The 13,014-nt window shown below is 30.3% G+C and overlaps 1 protein-coding gene and 61 non-coding genes across 63 annotated transcripts; 27 read left to right on the forward strand and 35 right to left on the reverse strand.

Moving 5' to 3' along the window:
- Positions 1-141: 141 nt before the first annotated feature.
- On the reverse strand, positions 142-162 carry 21ur-11151. Its single transcript, NR_063184.1, has one exon.
- Positions 163-373: 211 nt separating this feature from the next.
- 21ur-7096 lies at positions 374-394 on the reverse strand. The gene has a single exon (NR_063185.1).
- A 164-nt stretch (positions 395-558) lies between these two features.
- Positions 559-579, reverse strand: 21ur-9050. Its single transcript, NR_063186.1, has one exon.
- Positions 580-732: 153 nt separating this feature from the next.
- On the reverse strand, positions 733-753 carry 21ur-10891. Its single transcript, NR_063187.1, has one exon.
- A 221-nt stretch (positions 754-974) lies between these two features.
- On the reverse strand, positions 975-995 carry 21ur-11473. Its single transcript, NR_063188.1, has one exon.
- Positions 978-998, reverse strand: 21ur-9945. The gene has a single exon (NR_063189.1).
- A 198-nt stretch (positions 999-1,196) lies between these two features.
- Positions 1,197-1,217, reverse strand: 21ur-15475. The gene has a single exon (NR_063190.1).
- A 147-nt stretch (positions 1,218-1,364) lies between these two features.
- Positions 1,365-1,385, reverse strand: 21ur-8137. The gene has a single exon (NR_063191.1).
- A 180-nt stretch (positions 1,386-1,565) lies between these two features.
- Positions 1,566-1,586, reverse strand: 21ur-5583. The gene has a single exon (NR_063192.1).
- A 115-nt stretch (positions 1,587-1,701) lies between these two features.
- Positions 1,702-1,722, reverse strand: 21ur-6517. Its single transcript, NR_063193.1, has one exon.
- A 190-nt stretch (positions 1,723-1,912) lies between these two features.
- On the reverse strand, positions 1,913-1,933 carry 21ur-5355. Its single transcript, NR_063194.1, has one exon.
- Positions 1,934-2,088: 155 nt separating this feature from the next.
- Positions 2,089-2,109, reverse strand: 21ur-11512. The gene has a single exon (NR_063195.1).
- A 253-nt stretch (positions 2,110-2,362) lies between these two features.
- Positions 2,363-2,383, reverse strand: 21ur-1713. The gene has a single exon (NR_063196.1).
- Positions 2,384-2,441: 58 nt separating this feature from the next.
- Y73F8A.35 (Sulfatase domain-containing protein) lies at positions 2,442-9,219 on the reverse strand (the record flags this gene model as incomplete). 2 transcript variants are annotated; one of them, NM_001268941.4, is made up of 13 exons in its annotated part: positions 2,442-2,797; positions 3,666-3,761; positions 3,812-3,920; positions 3,980-4,143; positions 5,609-5,830; positions 5,877-6,126; positions 7,065-7,153; positions 7,243-7,382; positions 7,429-7,541; positions 7,678-7,773; positions 8,359-8,505; positions 8,725-8,843; positions 8,972-9,219. In NM_001268941.4, 13 exons carry the CDS (start codon positions 9,212-9,214, stop codon positions 2,621-2,623), a joined length of 1,965 nt encoding a protein of 654 aa, NP_001255870.1. The 2 variants fall into 2 exon arrangements, with proteins under 2 accessions (NP_001255870.1, NP_001255871.1); NM_001268942.3 differs by lacking the exon at positions 8,972-9,219 and having other exon boundaries at positions 2,621-2,797; positions 8,725-8,834.
- 21ur-6084 lies at positions 2,813-2,833 on the reverse strand. The gene has a single exon (NR_063197.1).
- On the forward strand, positions 3,261-3,281 carry 21ur-1883. Its single transcript, NR_063198.1, has one exon.
- Positions 3,386-3,406, reverse strand: 21ur-11550. Its single transcript, NR_063199.1, has one exon.
- 21ur-2852 lies at positions 3,391-3,411 on the reverse strand. Its single transcript, NR_063200.1, has one exon.
- Positions 3,392-3,412, reverse strand: 21ur-9985. The gene has a single exon (NR_063201.1).
- Positions 3,826-3,846, forward strand: 21ur-9369. The gene has a single exon (NR_063202.1).
- On the forward strand, positions 3,827-3,847 carry 21ur-7872. The gene has a single exon (NR_063203.1).
- 21ur-2365 lies at positions 4,215-4,235 on the forward strand. Its single transcript, NR_063204.1, has one exon.
- Positions 4,218-4,238, forward strand: 21ur-6345. The gene has a single exon (NR_063205.1).
- Positions 4,889-4,909, forward strand: 21ur-798. The gene has a single exon (NR_063206.1).
- On the forward strand, positions 5,008-5,028 carry 21ur-1508. Its single transcript, NR_063207.1, has one exon.
- On the forward strand, positions 5,162-5,182 carry 21ur-7759. Its single transcript, NR_063208.1, has one exon.
- 21ur-3732 lies at positions 5,337-5,357 on the forward strand. The gene has a single exon (NR_063209.1).
- On the forward strand, positions 5,340-5,360 carry 21ur-2538. The gene has a single exon (NR_063210.1).
- On the reverse strand, positions 5,698-5,718 carry 21ur-7836. Its single transcript, NR_063211.1, has one exon.
- Positions 6,306-6,326, forward strand: 21ur-3215. Its single transcript, NR_063212.1, has one exon.
- Positions 6,561-6,581, forward strand: 21ur-3366. Its single transcript, NR_063213.1, has one exon.
- Positions 6,565-6,585, forward strand: 21ur-516. Its single transcript, NR_063214.1, has one exon.
- Positions 6,569-6,589, forward strand: 21ur-10370. The gene has a single exon (NR_063215.1).
- 21ur-7091 lies at positions 6,719-6,739 on the forward strand. Its single transcript, NR_063216.1, has one exon.
- Positions 6,720-6,740, forward strand: 21ur-11171. The gene has a single exon (NR_063217.1).
- On the forward strand, positions 6,918-6,938 carry 21ur-2139. The gene has a single exon (NR_063218.1).
- On the reverse strand, positions 7,822-7,842 carry 21ur-1507. Its single transcript, NR_063219.1, has one exon.
- 21ur-788 lies at positions 8,191-8,211 on the reverse strand. Its single transcript, NR_063220.1, has one exon.
- 21ur-8391 lies at positions 8,692-8,712 on the forward strand. Its single transcript, NR_063221.1, has one exon.
- A 97-nt stretch (positions 9,220-9,316) lies between the features above and the next one.
- Positions 9,317-9,337, reverse strand: 21ur-8697. The gene has a single exon (NR_063222.1).
- A 237-nt stretch (positions 9,338-9,574) lies between these two features.
- Positions 9,575-9,595, forward strand: 21ur-6667. Its single transcript, NR_063223.1, has one exon.
- Positions 9,596-9,724: 129 nt separating this feature from the next.
- Positions 9,725-9,745, forward strand: 21ur-4300. Its single transcript, NR_063224.1, has one exon.
- Positions 9,728-9,748, forward strand: 21ur-12494. Its single transcript, NR_063225.1, has one exon.
- Positions 9,749-9,943: 195 nt separating this feature from the next.
- 21ur-9661 lies at positions 9,944-9,964 on the forward strand. The gene has a single exon (NR_063226.1).
- An 88-nt stretch (positions 9,965-10,052) lies between these two features.
- Positions 10,053-10,073, reverse strand: 21ur-11599. The gene has a single exon (NR_063227.1).
- A 282-nt stretch (positions 10,074-10,355) lies between these two features.
- On the reverse strand, positions 10,356-10,376 carry 21ur-2685. The gene has a single exon (NR_063228.1).
- A 97-nt stretch (positions 10,377-10,473) lies between these two features.
- On the forward strand, positions 10,474-10,494 carry 21ur-14957. The gene has a single exon (NR_063229.1).
- A 97-nt stretch (positions 10,495-10,591) lies between these two features.
- Positions 10,592-10,612, reverse strand: 21ur-13100. Its single transcript, NR_063230.1, has one exon.
- A 128-nt stretch (positions 10,613-10,740) lies between these two features.
- Positions 10,741-10,761, reverse strand: 21ur-10708. The gene has a single exon (NR_063231.1).
- A 103-nt stretch (positions 10,762-10,864) lies between these two features.
- On the reverse strand, positions 10,865-10,885 carry 21ur-1642. The gene has a single exon (NR_063232.1).
- A 158-nt stretch (positions 10,886-11,043) lies between these two features.
- On the reverse strand, positions 11,044-11,064 carry 21ur-8586. The gene has a single exon (NR_063233.1).
- A 96-nt stretch (positions 11,065-11,160) lies between these two features.
- Positions 11,161-11,181, reverse strand: 21ur-163. Its single transcript, NR_063234.1, has one exon.
- On the reverse strand, positions 11,162-11,182 carry 21ur-10513. Its single transcript, NR_063235.1, has one exon.
- Positions 11,183-11,349: 167 nt separating this feature from the next.
- On the reverse strand, positions 11,350-11,370 carry 21ur-2331. The gene has a single exon (NR_063236.1).
- A 147-nt stretch (positions 11,371-11,517) lies between these two features.
- On the reverse strand, positions 11,518-11,538 carry 21ur-3337. The gene has a single exon (NR_063237.1).
- Positions 11,539-11,913: 375 nt separating this feature from the next.
- On the reverse strand, positions 11,914-11,934 carry 21ur-2282. Its single transcript, NR_063238.1, has one exon.
- A 138-nt stretch (positions 11,935-12,072) lies between these two features.
- On the forward strand, positions 12,073-12,093 carry 21ur-9707. Its single transcript, NR_063239.1, has one exon.
- 21ur-437 lies at positions 12,076-12,096 on the forward strand. Its single transcript, NR_063240.1, has one exon.
- A 278-nt stretch (positions 12,097-12,374) lies between these two features.
- On the forward strand, positions 12,375-12,395 carry 21ur-7662. Its single transcript, NR_063241.1, has one exon.
- Positions 12,379-12,399, forward strand: 21ur-15092. The gene has a single exon (NR_063242.1).
- A 141-nt stretch (positions 12,400-12,540) lies between these two features.
- 21ur-1318 lies at positions 12,541-12,561 on the reverse strand. Its single transcript, NR_063243.1, has one exon.
- A 402-nt stretch (positions 12,562-12,963) lies between these two features.
- Positions 12,964-12,984, reverse strand: 21ur-4733. Its single transcript, NR_063244.1, has one exon.
- Positions 12,985-13,014: the final 30 nt, after the last annotated feature.

The following is a 13,014-nucleotide window of genomic DNA, read 5'->3' on the forward strand; positions in this document are numbered from 1 at the left end:
ATCAAACGTTGAATATTCAGTCAGCCAAATTTTACTACGGTAGAGAATTTACAGCCACGTACGGTTCGCCGGGCCGTGCGCCGGAATTTTCAAATCAATTTTTTTGTTGATTTTCTGGCGGAAAAAGAGGATTTTGAATTGATTTATGTAAAAGGAAAAGGATCGAAACGCGTTAAATAATTCAAAATATTAAAAAGTATAGAAACCGAAAATGAAATTTTAATTTTTAGCTGAACATTTGTTTGTACAGTTTCACCAATTTGATAAATTTGTCTCGAGTTTTGTTTTGGGATGTATTCATTTTTCACAACTTAAAACTGATTTTTTTTCCAGAAAAAAGGACGTTTGGGTTTGTTCTAGAAATTCATAAAAGTTCAGAGGAGTAACTAACACATTGACTATGTTATTTCAAGTGTTATTTCAAAAAAATTATGAAACAGTAATTATAAGAAAATTTTTAAAAAAATTTAAATTAATTTTTAATTTTTAATCCAACGTTTGCTTTTACCGTTTCACAAGTGCAATTTGCTGTAATCTTGTAAATATCACCAGGGAATCCACTGAAATCTGTATTTTATATCATTGTTATAATTCTACAAAACAATAATAATAACAACACGAAACACGACAAATTTGTTAAATTTGAAATTGTTGTGTTTTGCCTTGGGTTCCGCTGCTTTCAATTAAATCCTGTAAAATGTCGGGTGCTGCACCACCTCTAATAAATTTTAAAACTAAAATCTTTCTACGAAACCAAGAAACAGGCAGGTGAGTTTTCAACATCAAAGAATCAAGAAACAGTAATTTTATATTCTAAATGTAATTTTATGTTGTGTTACGGTTTTACAAATATTATGAATCTGTTTTAAAAATTATAGTGTTGTATAACATTCTACATCAAATTAAAATTTTTTCAATGATATCCAGAATAAAAGTTGGGATATTTTTATTACGAATTACTATTTGTTTAATTTTTCAGAATGGAATCCAAATAATTATTAATGGTTTTAAAAACGAAATAATTTCGTAGCAAGTCGAAACAGTAATTAATATTTACCAAAATGTAATCCGGAACAAATTCTTAATTATTGCGATCTGCCCATCCAATTTGTGTCAAGACAATATCAAAATTCTAACCTTAAGCGCAAATATACGTCAAACTAATTACGAAATTCATCCAAATATTTGGTTTGTAAAAATAGATGTTATCAAACTTATTACACTTTCTTAAAAGCAGAAAAATGATAACAACATGTCGAAACAATCTTTACAAGGTTTTACAGCACCCGACATTTTCTGTGAAACTCGTGAGATGTCCGCCGGTTCTGCGTAAAATGTTCTCTAATGCAAATCATAATGATGCTGAAGATTTTTTGATAAGCTAACTAGAGTAGCAAAACAATTGAAAATATCAAATGATTCAGAAACATAAATTTTTAATTTTTTAAATTTTTTTTTTTTTTTGAGTTTTGTAATTTAAATTTTTAATTTGTATGCAAGTAATTATTATTTTTTTGAAGCGGTTTTTGTATATTCTCCAAATAAAAAGAGTAAGGCTCGAGTAAAATGCAACACAAATTTCCATAATAAAAATAAAAAATTTGTGATTTTATGAAGAAAAAGTGAAACAGTTGTAAAAATTTTTCTGAATAAACTCATTATTTGCAGTTTTTAATGTTGTTTTTTGTTACATTCAGTAGTTTCACATTATTATTATTATGATTAAAACAAATAAGAATTCAGGAGCTTTAAAAAAAGTAACAAAACGGTATTAAAAATTGCGGTTTTTTTGCTTTGATTGAAAAAAGTTAAGAAATTGTTTAAAATCAACACATTTTTGAGGTGATCCATCTCGCTGTCTGATAAAAAATCGAATTTTTAAAACAATTTTCCTACTTTTTAGAAAGAAAGTGTGGGATATAGGCGTACACCATTATTTTAAACTGAGAAAAAAGAAAATATCTTAACTAGTTGAAACAGTTACTACAAATCAATCTGATATAAAACTGAAAAAATGAAAAAATTCGGAGCAGCGCCCGACATTTTATGGGTTCTCAAAAAGTGACAAAACTGGAAGTTTACTGGGTTCCGTGCATTAATAAAAGTTAACTAGTCATTACTTCATCATTAATTTAATCAAAAAGCTCAGAAACATTAATTATATTTTTTGTTAAAGTTGTACAATTTCATAAGTTTATTCAATTTTCTTTAAGATATGGTACATTCCCACTTTCTCTAGAAAAAAATGCGAAAAAATAATAATTTGTTACAGGAATTAAATTCAAAATAGAGAATAACTTTAAAAAAGTTAGCTTTTTTCCAGAAATTGAACTAAAAATTGTTTCTAAAAGTTTTATTTCTCAACGGTCGAGGAAATATCATAATGCTTTCAAATTGAAATGAAAATTTTATTAACAACAAGTCGAAACAGAATTTGTAGTAACTAAATAAAATTTATGCAAATACAGAACCTATCAACCAGGAAAACTCAAAATTGTCGTGTTTTGCACTTCCCGACATTTTCTGGGTTCCGACACTCTCCGCCAACCGGAAAATGTCGGGCGCAAAAACTCCAGATTTCAAAAGGTTACCAGATTAAATTCCTATAGAAACCATTAAATCACCTTCTCTTCTTTTTCCTATCTTGAGCATAAAATACATTAATCTGATTTCTACAAAAACAATAAGGTCGATGATATTCAGATTTAATGCAATGAGCAGTTTGTCCATATTCATTGACTCTTTCAATTATTCCAAGTACTTTGAGCTCTCCGGTGCTCAACATTTTGATGTTTGCCTGGAACATATGGATTTGTATAAAATTTGGATACGATTATCAAAGCCTGGTTTGATAAAAATATAAAATCTTCCAGAAACAGTAATTTTATTTTTAGTTCCACTAATTTTCTAATTTTTGTTGTTCCATTCAGTAGTTTGTGTGCCAATGAATATCAGAAATTTTATTTTTGAAAAAATAAATAAAAACATGAAAAACTGAATATGTACGCAAATTTATCGAGAAAAAAAAATTGAAACAGCAAAAATTTTAATTTTTTAATAAAAAATCGCGTTTTTTGTAAAAATAGTTTTCGAGGTCAGTTCAGAATTTTTCTGCAAATTCTATAAAATAGAAATCCGAAAATGTTGGACTCACGAAAAACGAGAGAATTCAGTTATTGAGCACTTTTAAAATAATCGACTTTTTCAAAAGTTACTGTTTCATATTCCTCTCAAAAAGCGGCAATTAAAAATTTAAACGTTACAGTTCTGTTTAAAGCTGTTTAATAAACTTTGTGTGTTTCTGTTGAAAGAATATCATTTTTGACAATTACCAAAATTTCTGCACTTTCGCTTAGAGATTTGTTACAATTTTTCGAATTTTTAGTCATCTATTGGACATTATACATCAAAATCTCATAAAATTTCGCGTTAATATAACGAAAATAATGTGAAACAGTAGAACATTTTTTTTCAAATATTTTCCGAGTAAAGTCTTGATTTAATACCAAAATTTAGGTTTTCTCAGTAGGTAGGCACGTTTTCATGTGCCTGAACACTTTCTGTCTGTAACTTATTTTCCGTATTCTAGCACCAATCAAAATTACAACAAAATGTAAATAGACACTAGTTCGCCTTGTAGGCAGGTAGGCAACAATGAAGCTCACCTTAAACCAAGCATTACTGGGCTTTTTCATTTCTACAACAATTGTGTAGAGTATGGATCCTCGGAATTTCTCATCTAACCGATCCAGAGAAAGAATCTGCAATTTTTAAAATTGTCTGTTTCAAAATTTTACTATATGTCACTTACAATTGAATACTCCATTTTTATACACCGACTCTGAAGTTTTCCATTTTCCAGCTCCGTATTAACAGCTGCTGTCAGAGCTTTAGCCATTGAATGGGCGAGATCACTGTGTCTGTAAATATGGCCTAGTTCTCAAGAAAACTTCGGCCATCAATTTCCTAGCCAACTCACATTGATTCAGTTGTTCTATTAAATTTACAAAGACAATATTGAATTGGTATGGGCATTGTTTTACAGTTTCTCGGTGTGTCAGGTTGCTTCCGAATAAATGAAAATCCCTTTTCTCCCGGAATTTTGAGAATTTCTGTGTCCAAGAAGTTGGTGGTAGATTGATACTGAAAAATGAAGAAAAGTTTAGTTGTTGTTTCAACTTTTCTATAAATAAGGCTCTTTTGTTAATGATTGTTAATGACACTATCTTTGGAAATTCATCAACAAAAAAATGTTTATAGAAGAAAATAGAGATTTCCGAAAGTTTTTGGAAAAGTAAAACTGAAAAACAAGTGTGAGGATATTGTGATTTGCCATCTTGAAAAATTTGCTGTTTCAACTTTTTCATAAATTTTGGTGTGCCTTGTTAACATAACATTGGTGTAATATCCTGAAATTAAAACTTAAAAAACATTGAAAATTGTTTTGAATTACAACTATGTAGTTGTTTTACTAATGAAAATATACCTATTATGTACAGTTTTACAGCGTCCGACACCTTGCGGGCTTCAGGTGAGTTGACCTGTTTAAATTCCACCCGCGAAGTGTCGGGCACTAATAGTAAGACACTTCAACTGTTACTCCAAAATAAAATTTGAAATCTTAATTCGACCAACTTTGTTTCAAAAGGTATTCAAATAGTAGGAATAACGTTGAAAAATTAATTCTGAATTATATTCAAAATTACCTTTCTACTGACTAAAACCTAGAAAAAAGTAATTCTAACAGAAGGAAAACCTTAAAAAAACAATTTTCTCATACGGGCCATGAGAAGTATTGAAATAAATAGGTATGTCAGTGTGATAGTGATCAACAAAAAATTATCTGTTTCAACTTGTCAATAACTTTTCTAGAGATATTGAACAGCACTGGATTTAGCAAGAAACCGAGTATCTGTGGAGCAAAACGTTTTGAAGCATATTTTTTATTTTAATTTTTTTTTCTGTTTCAACTTGTCTATAACTTTTAAGTGAAATTCTTTACAGCATTCCACTCCTCTCATGCACATATTAATCCGTATAGCATTAACATTTATCAAAGTTCGACTTCTGCAAAAAACGGCTTCAAAATTGAATAGAAAATTTTAATTCAAAGATCATGTTTCGAGATTCTTTTATGGCAGAGCTCGTAAGGATCAAGAATTGAACAGTGAAGCAGAACTTTTTGAATCATATGTTTATATAGCCACATAAAACCAATTTGTTCTATTTTTCGGCAACCGCGCCAAGTTTTCAGTTCCAGATAAGTTCACTACACTTTACATCCAAGTCGTGTCTGTTTCAACTTGTCTATAATTTTTGTAATAATTTCTTTATAGTAGTATTTAACTAGTTCGCTAATTTCATTTGTGAGGAAATATTTCTAAACTGAAGTAATCGAAATTTGGAAAAATACTTGTCTAGACGGCTATCTCACAACTTAAGATTTTCTGAAATTTTTTCTGTAGGTCGGCCCAAAAAACCTACCTGCCTTAAGTATACCTGTGGCAACTCCACACCAAACTGCTTAAACTTATAATTTTCCAAACTCTAAGCCCTTGAATTCACAAGAAATAGGCAGTAGGCAGGCATACATACAAGGCTAGCTTACCTTCAAAATATCCAGAATAGTAGCTCGTGTATCATAATGAGTTTGCAATTTCTTCGCATTTCCCTTCATTAAACTCAAAATCTCCGTAGTCTTGCGTAATGCTTTTGGAATTGAAATTCCTAAAAATGGATTGTGCACCTCTAATTCTCCTGAAACCGTTTTTCTATTGGCTCCGAATCGGGGTCCATGATCACCCATTAAAATGACAAACGAGTTATCCAACTGAAATTTACATGTTTAATTTGAAACCGGAAAATATTTCCCCAACCTTTTCCCTGTGTTTAACCAAAAAATTGTAAAAGTCATTATCAGCATGTGAGAATCCATTCATCGAGTCATGACCCAAATGTGATGCCCAAATCCAACTAAACTTTTTCTCATTTGGGTAAGCATTCATAAACTTTGATAGATATTCTAGTAGTGTATTGTGATGTTCTCGTGTTAGATTCCCAGGGCTCAAGTGATTTCTTGTAATGAATTCTCCGTGATGGGGTCGCTCCAATGCGTTTTGAAATGGTCTGAAACGGTTATTGTGAGAAAATTCTTGTCTGCGCTGCTGCATAGCACCCGACATCTTGCGGGTTTCGTAAGTTGAGTGAAAAGATGTAACTTTATTACTTTTTCGAAATGTTAACTTTTTTGAAAATTCTACTGTATCAAGGTTCTGTTAAAATGCGTGACTTGCATTAACAGATAATAATTCGTCGTCTTCTGAAGAATATTCTGATAGCTAACATTTGAATTCAATTTTTTTAAAGTGTCTTTTAGATTTTCCAACCCAGTTATTGTCGGGTGCTTAGGAGACAAAATTTGTCTTATTTTCTGTCTGCTTGGAGTTTTGAAGATTTTATTCACAGTTCGCTTGAAAATTTCACAATAAATAAAGGGATCTTGAAGTTTAACATCCCACTGTTTCACTATAATGATAAGAATTTGGTTTTTAAGAAACGTGTCAGTCAATCTGAGGCTGCAAATGAGCTTTGAATTTTTCAAAAAAGGAAGCAAAATTGATTGTCATTCCCGTTCCAACAAAACTGTAAAAATTCCAATTTTTTGAAATATTACTGTTTCAGTCTCCTGTCTTAAAGAGAGTGTTATCACGTTATACAGTTCAACGAGTACATTTGATATCGCTCCCATAGAAATATTACTTTTTAAAAAATAATCTGCGAATTTTTGATTCAACTAGTTTTTACTAGCAACCGACACCTACCGGGTTCCGTGAGTCACAGCCAGTGGGCATTTTTTCGATGCAAAATGTGCTGTATCATGACTGTATTAAAGTTGGAAGTATTTACTTTTTAATTGCTACAAACTTGTAATCGCTATCCATTTCGAAAACTTTTAATTTTATCACAGCGATTCTCACGAGCCTCGGGCCTAGTTTACCGGCTAACTATGGTTGGCAAAACCCGTCAGATGTCGGAGACAAAAACCCCTCCCATTTGTGACTTACCTCATATAGTGATCAATTGGAGGATTGTCAAAACCTTTGCAATTCGGAAAGTTTAGAGTTCCCTCTGCCCAATCTTCGGCAAGAAGCGTCTGAAGATGATTTTTGTTAGTTTTTTGAAAATTTGTTAGTCGGGAGCAAAAATACGTAGGCAGAGAGGGGCCTACGCAGACAATCTTACTTTATACCCATAATCTCGAAACTCATTGAAGATTGAAGTTTCATTATCTTTAAATTCATTACACATATACTCATGAGTCCAATCAACCGTAACATCTTCCTCATCGAAAAGTGATTTATCCAGTTTTTCCAATGATTTTCCTATAATTATTTCATTTTCCCCTCAATATTTCAAATATTCTCGTACCAAACCAAAGTGGTACCCCATTCGATCGACTGTTCTCTCCGACTTTATTTACATAAGGAAAAACCACTGCGGACATATGACTAGTCATGTAGGATATTGCTCGTGGTAGCGATCTGGAAAAGGCCATCTTTTGGAAATTAAATTGTTTGTACAACTGTTTTTCGGTGGTTTATTGCAATTGTTTGACAACGTTTGGACAGTTGGTAAATCGTCGTAGAATACAAAAATAAATTCTCTGTTTCAGTATACCTTAAAGCTTGAGCATGTGCAAGAGAGTCCAGGAGAATGACGGTGACGTCATATTGTTGAAGCTTGCTTACATCAACTTTTGGTGTTATTGGAGGTCTGGAAATATGAATTTTTATTGCAACTTTTGTTTTATTTCAAGCATAAAATTAAAGTTGTGCAATCAGAATATGGAACGATTTTAGTTTTACTTTTAACAAGTATATAAAACAGTAGAAAAAAGTGTTATGCAAAATTTCAAAATTGTGATTTTTATACTAACATTGGGTTTTCTCAGCCCCCTGCTTCTAAGGAGTAGGTGAAACAGTGAAAAAACTTTATCCAATTCTTTCCATTTTCCAAAAATAAAACTTGAGGCTCTAACGATTTCTCCACAAAAATGACCCTTTTTTCACCGGTTTAAAGTAAATTTTCAAAATACAAGAACAAATACAAAATCAGGGAAATTTTTTTGAATTTTTCACATAGATATTCGGAATCGGGGAAAAATTTGGAGCAGTTTGAAAATATTTCCCAGATGTCTTTAAAAGCCTGGTACTAACATTTTTGCTTTGCTTTTGTTTCTATGAAGTAGTTGAAACTGTGAAAAAATTTTCAACCAACTTCACAGTTTGTGCTGTCCCAGAGGCTTTTCCCCAAAAATCAATTGGGAGTTTCATATGAAATTTCAAAAGAAAAACCTACGTTGGTATAATTTGTGAGTGCATGTACCCGTACACTTTTAAATTATCTTTCAGACAAATTGCTTCCAGAAATTCACAGTCTACAGGTCCTGGAGTTGAGTTCCAGTTTCCTATGAAATTCGTTCGATCGTCTTTCCGCCAGTGACATCTTAAAAAAAGAAAAGGAAAATTCTGTTGCAAATTAAAAAATTGCGTTCAATTATTTAAGTATGAATTACCACTTCAAAACTAGAATTAGATATGAAAGAAAGCGTTTTGAACGGAAAAAGCCTTCAAAAAATTTTTCCTGTTTCGTTATAAGCATAAATATGTGCGCTGGAGTTACAAAGTTCAGTATCATATTGGGTTTAGAATTAATGAGACGTACCTAGTTTTACAATCATAACCTGCAGAGGCATTGACCGCATTCCAGGAGCCATTTATCAGGTAGGTTAATGGCGGAGCAATGTTGCATTTTGTAATTGGTGTCTCATCCATGTTTAGGTACTAAAATGATAGCAGTTTTAACACAGTTAGTTCTGACCGACAGTATCTGGGTTCCGCCAATTACCATAGAGTCATAGAGTCAACTATAGCTATTAGCGGAACTCAGAAATTGTCGGCTGCAGGCTCACCTTCAAAATATCATCGTTCCATATTTCATAATCCGGCAAGTCACACCTATCCCATAAATCTCCTTTCACCACCAAACTCCCATTTTCTTCCAATTTTCCAAAAATTGGCTGATAAACTCCGACATATTGAATAGAAGTAGGTGCTGGGACTAGAAGGGTGAATGCTAAAAGTCCTAGATATGTTATAAAACAGGTAATAATTAAAAGTCTTGTACATGGGATGAAGCTTAAGTAGTTGCTCATTTTGAAACTGTATCTGTTTCATTAAAATTATATAATTTGTTATATAAATACGTTCCCTTCAGCTTTTGAAATGGATAATGAAAAATCAACAGGTGAGACAACAAGAGACGCCTACACTCATTAGCAGCCTTATTATTTCTAACGCATTTATTTGCTTTCCATAAAACACAAGATTTTAGTGGATGAAAAGATCAAAGCCATTGATTTATTTTACAAATTTTAATTGAAATAGTGGGTTTCCTTATTTGAAAAAGAAGGAACAAAATCTCACAGTTTGAGAATTCAATTTTGGTTTTTTTGATGCATTTTTTCTACTGTTTCAAGATGTTTTCAAAAAATGGTGCTATTCAAATTGTTTGATTTCCAATTAAATTGATTTGGATAGTTTTTCTCTGCAAAACACAATAAGTATAGATTTTATATCATCTTAAAAGATAAAGCTCAAAATTTATTCAAACATTCCACTGTTACACTATGGATGTATAGACCCGACGGTAAAAAAACAGCTAGTGGTACAACGGTATTTCAAGTTTCACAATTAAATATTACTTGCGCAAGCTAACATTCTTAACACAAATGCGAATAAAATATTCACAAAATCAAGTTTTTTCCAGACAACCTTTTTGTAAGTTTTGACATACGAGAAAATTGAAAAACAGTCAACAATTTGTTTTCTTAAATCACTGTTTCAGTCATGATTCATAAAGAATCACATTTTTCCGTTTACATTCATTTTATTACAATCAAACCGTTCATTTTTCAAATAGTAAAAATTTATTTCAATTTTCACTTGCCTACCATAGATCAAAAGACACTTTGTTCAAATTCTTAAAATCGACAATGTAGAAAGAGAAATTCAGTAAAGCAGTAAAAAGAGAAATTTTCAAATCTTTCGGCTGAAACTGTAGAATAAATGAGTGTTTCATCTCCCCATTTCGGGCTTCATCACGCTTCGACAATTTTCATGAAAATTTGTTAATGTCAATCGGTTTCAAATGTCAGAAAACATACTGTTCACAGTTTTTGGAAAAATCTATGGAAAACTACGGAAATTAAGCCAAAAAGTCATAAAAACGACCGATCATCACAAACAATTATGCGTTTTCTGAGTGATTTTTAATAGAAACACTAACGAACAGAATACGAAAACAACTGAAAATGACTGAAAATGTATCAAACCGATAAAATTTGAAAATGAGTTGAAACAGTTAAACATTTTTCAGATTACTTATTTTATGTAATTTGTAAAATTTGAACGTTCTGTGTGACAAAACGTTTAGGAAAATTTAAAATTATATTGAAAGCTTCTGTTAAAAATTGATATTTCGGACTAAACTAATTTGGTAACCCAAACCAAAGCAAGTCTTATTACTGAAAATATACAAAAAAGTGGATTAATTAAAAAAGTAGTTTTTGTTATTATATTTAATACTTTTTGGAAACGGTAAAAAATTTAAAATGCCTATTTTTCAGCTAATTTGTTCAAACATAAAATACATCCCACTGAAAAAAAATTAAAAACTTTAGAAAGAGTTTTAGAATTTAGAATTTAATTGAATTTAACCAAAACTTTTAACGATTTAAGAAAAACAGTTTTACAAATGTTTCAAGCCTTTCCCTCCTAATCAACGCAAGAATTTTTTGGAGATTTTGAAATAAGATGCTACTACATTGATCAAAACTACATTTAACCTAATTTATCAATATATTGAAACATTACTGAAATAAAATTTGCAATGCAATTCTAGAATGATGTTAGGATATTTAGGAAAATTAACCCAAAAAGTTAGGAAAATGAACATATGGAATGCATTAAAACATTTCGAAGCATTTTTTCAAAGCATTTCCTATTAAATTTCAGAAATTTGCATACAGTTTCCACCATAAATTGAAATTGTACTGACAAAAAATATTGAAGAAGTGCAACTTTTGATGATTTCAAAAAAGTTTGTGATGACGACGCGAAAACAAATAACGTGTTTATTGAGAATTAATAATAACATCGTGAAACAGTAGAAGAAAACATAAGCTGATGAATTTCCAAACCGAAAAATTGATAAATTTTACTAAAAATATGAATGCCCTAAAACTAAAATTTAGGACATGTCAACATTGAGGAATATTTTCAGCAAAAAAAAGGCGAAATGACTGGAGTATTAGCTAATGTCATGGCCTTAGTATTTATAAACACCATCTGAAACGGTTTAATTTTTTTGATATCGCAGTCATTTGCAAATTCAGTTCCTATTTCACATTAAGTCAAAAATGTAAAGACACCAAAATTGGCTTAATTTTGCAAAAATTGCAATGTTCAAAAAACCATATCAGTTTTATCATCGATTTCAACATTTGATAATAACTCCCAGAAACAGTGAATTTTTTAATTTTCAATTCTTTTTTACTTATTTATCTTAAGCCAGTCGTATGATATGCGTGTGTTTCGCTTATAGACTTATCTAGATACTGTAACATTTCCCTCATAAAATTTGAAATATCAATTTGTAAATAAAAATAGCTAAACTAGTTCAACATAATGGTTTTAAAATAATTTTTATCAATTATTGGACTTTATAATACATTTCTTTTGGTAGTAAATCTCTAAAGTTTAATTTGCTTATTACTGCAATTTCCTCCCAACTTTTCGAAACAAATGTTTTAAAAGCTTTTTTTGTCATTTTTTTGCTCTAAAACTAAGTTAATTGATGTATTAATCACTCACATCACTCACATCACTCAAAACATCTATTTTCCAATAGAGATGAAACATTTGATACAATTATAGACAATTTATCAATTTTGTAATTTAATCAAACACTATTTCATTTTGTTTTCAAAAACTTCATTTTCAAATAAAACAGTACTGACAAACAACGAAAAAAAAGGTTTTTTTCGCAATTTAAATTTCAGGTAAAATTTTATGAACAGTATCTTTTCTCAAACAAAGGTTTTGTTTTGTTTTGAGAACTACATGAAATAGTTCTTAATAAGTATGTTATAAAATTTTAAATATTGAGTGCAATGTTCAATGATTAGTGGTAAACATGTTTCAAAAAATTACCAAAGTCAAGCTAAAAACTAAATCTGAAAGTGATTTACTTTTCCGAAAAAAAATTAATGTTTCATGTCTCTTTTAAAGGTGAGCACGTTTGTGCAATAATACTCGTTCAGTCGAATGAATTTCAATAAACTGCAACACTTTTTCAAACCTTATGCAGTTTTTTTTTCAATTTTGAACAGAAGCTGCTCCATTCTGTAAAATAAAAACTATAATTTTTTGAATTCATGATTACTTTTTATTTGTCCAATGTGAATGTCATTTTTAAGAGATGGAAAAAAACGTGGCGTCATTGATATTTTTGAAAAATAAAATAATTTAATACTTTATAGAAACAGTAATTTTTATTTTATTTTCACATTCGTCACTACATTAATGTATTATTGTTAAGATACCAACAAAAATATTTGACCTAGTTTTGAACAAATTTATGAATTTTTTGCAGAGTTGCTAATTCACAGATTCACTAACGTTGTGAAACAGTAAAAAATTTGCAAAAAAAATTACTTTTGATTGATTCTCCTGATTATGTTTATATCGGAAGTTATATGCTTTTAGAAAATATATTTTACAGTTCAAAAGTAATTAATTCGCTAAAACATAAAAAAGTACCAACTGTGAGTAGCACTTTGAAACTATCAGAGGAAATGGAAAGATTTTTCATGAACAATTTATTCAAATGATTTATTCATAACAGTAAGAGAGACTTATTGCAATGCCTAATGAAATTCAAAACATTTTTAAT

This window comes from Caenorhabditis elegans, chromosome IV, assembly GCF_000002985.6.
Source record: "Caenorhabditis elegans chromosome IV".
NCBI classification, from domain to species: Eukaryota; Metazoa; Nematoda; class Chromadorea; order Rhabditida; family Rhabditidae; genus Caenorhabditis; species Caenorhabditis elegans.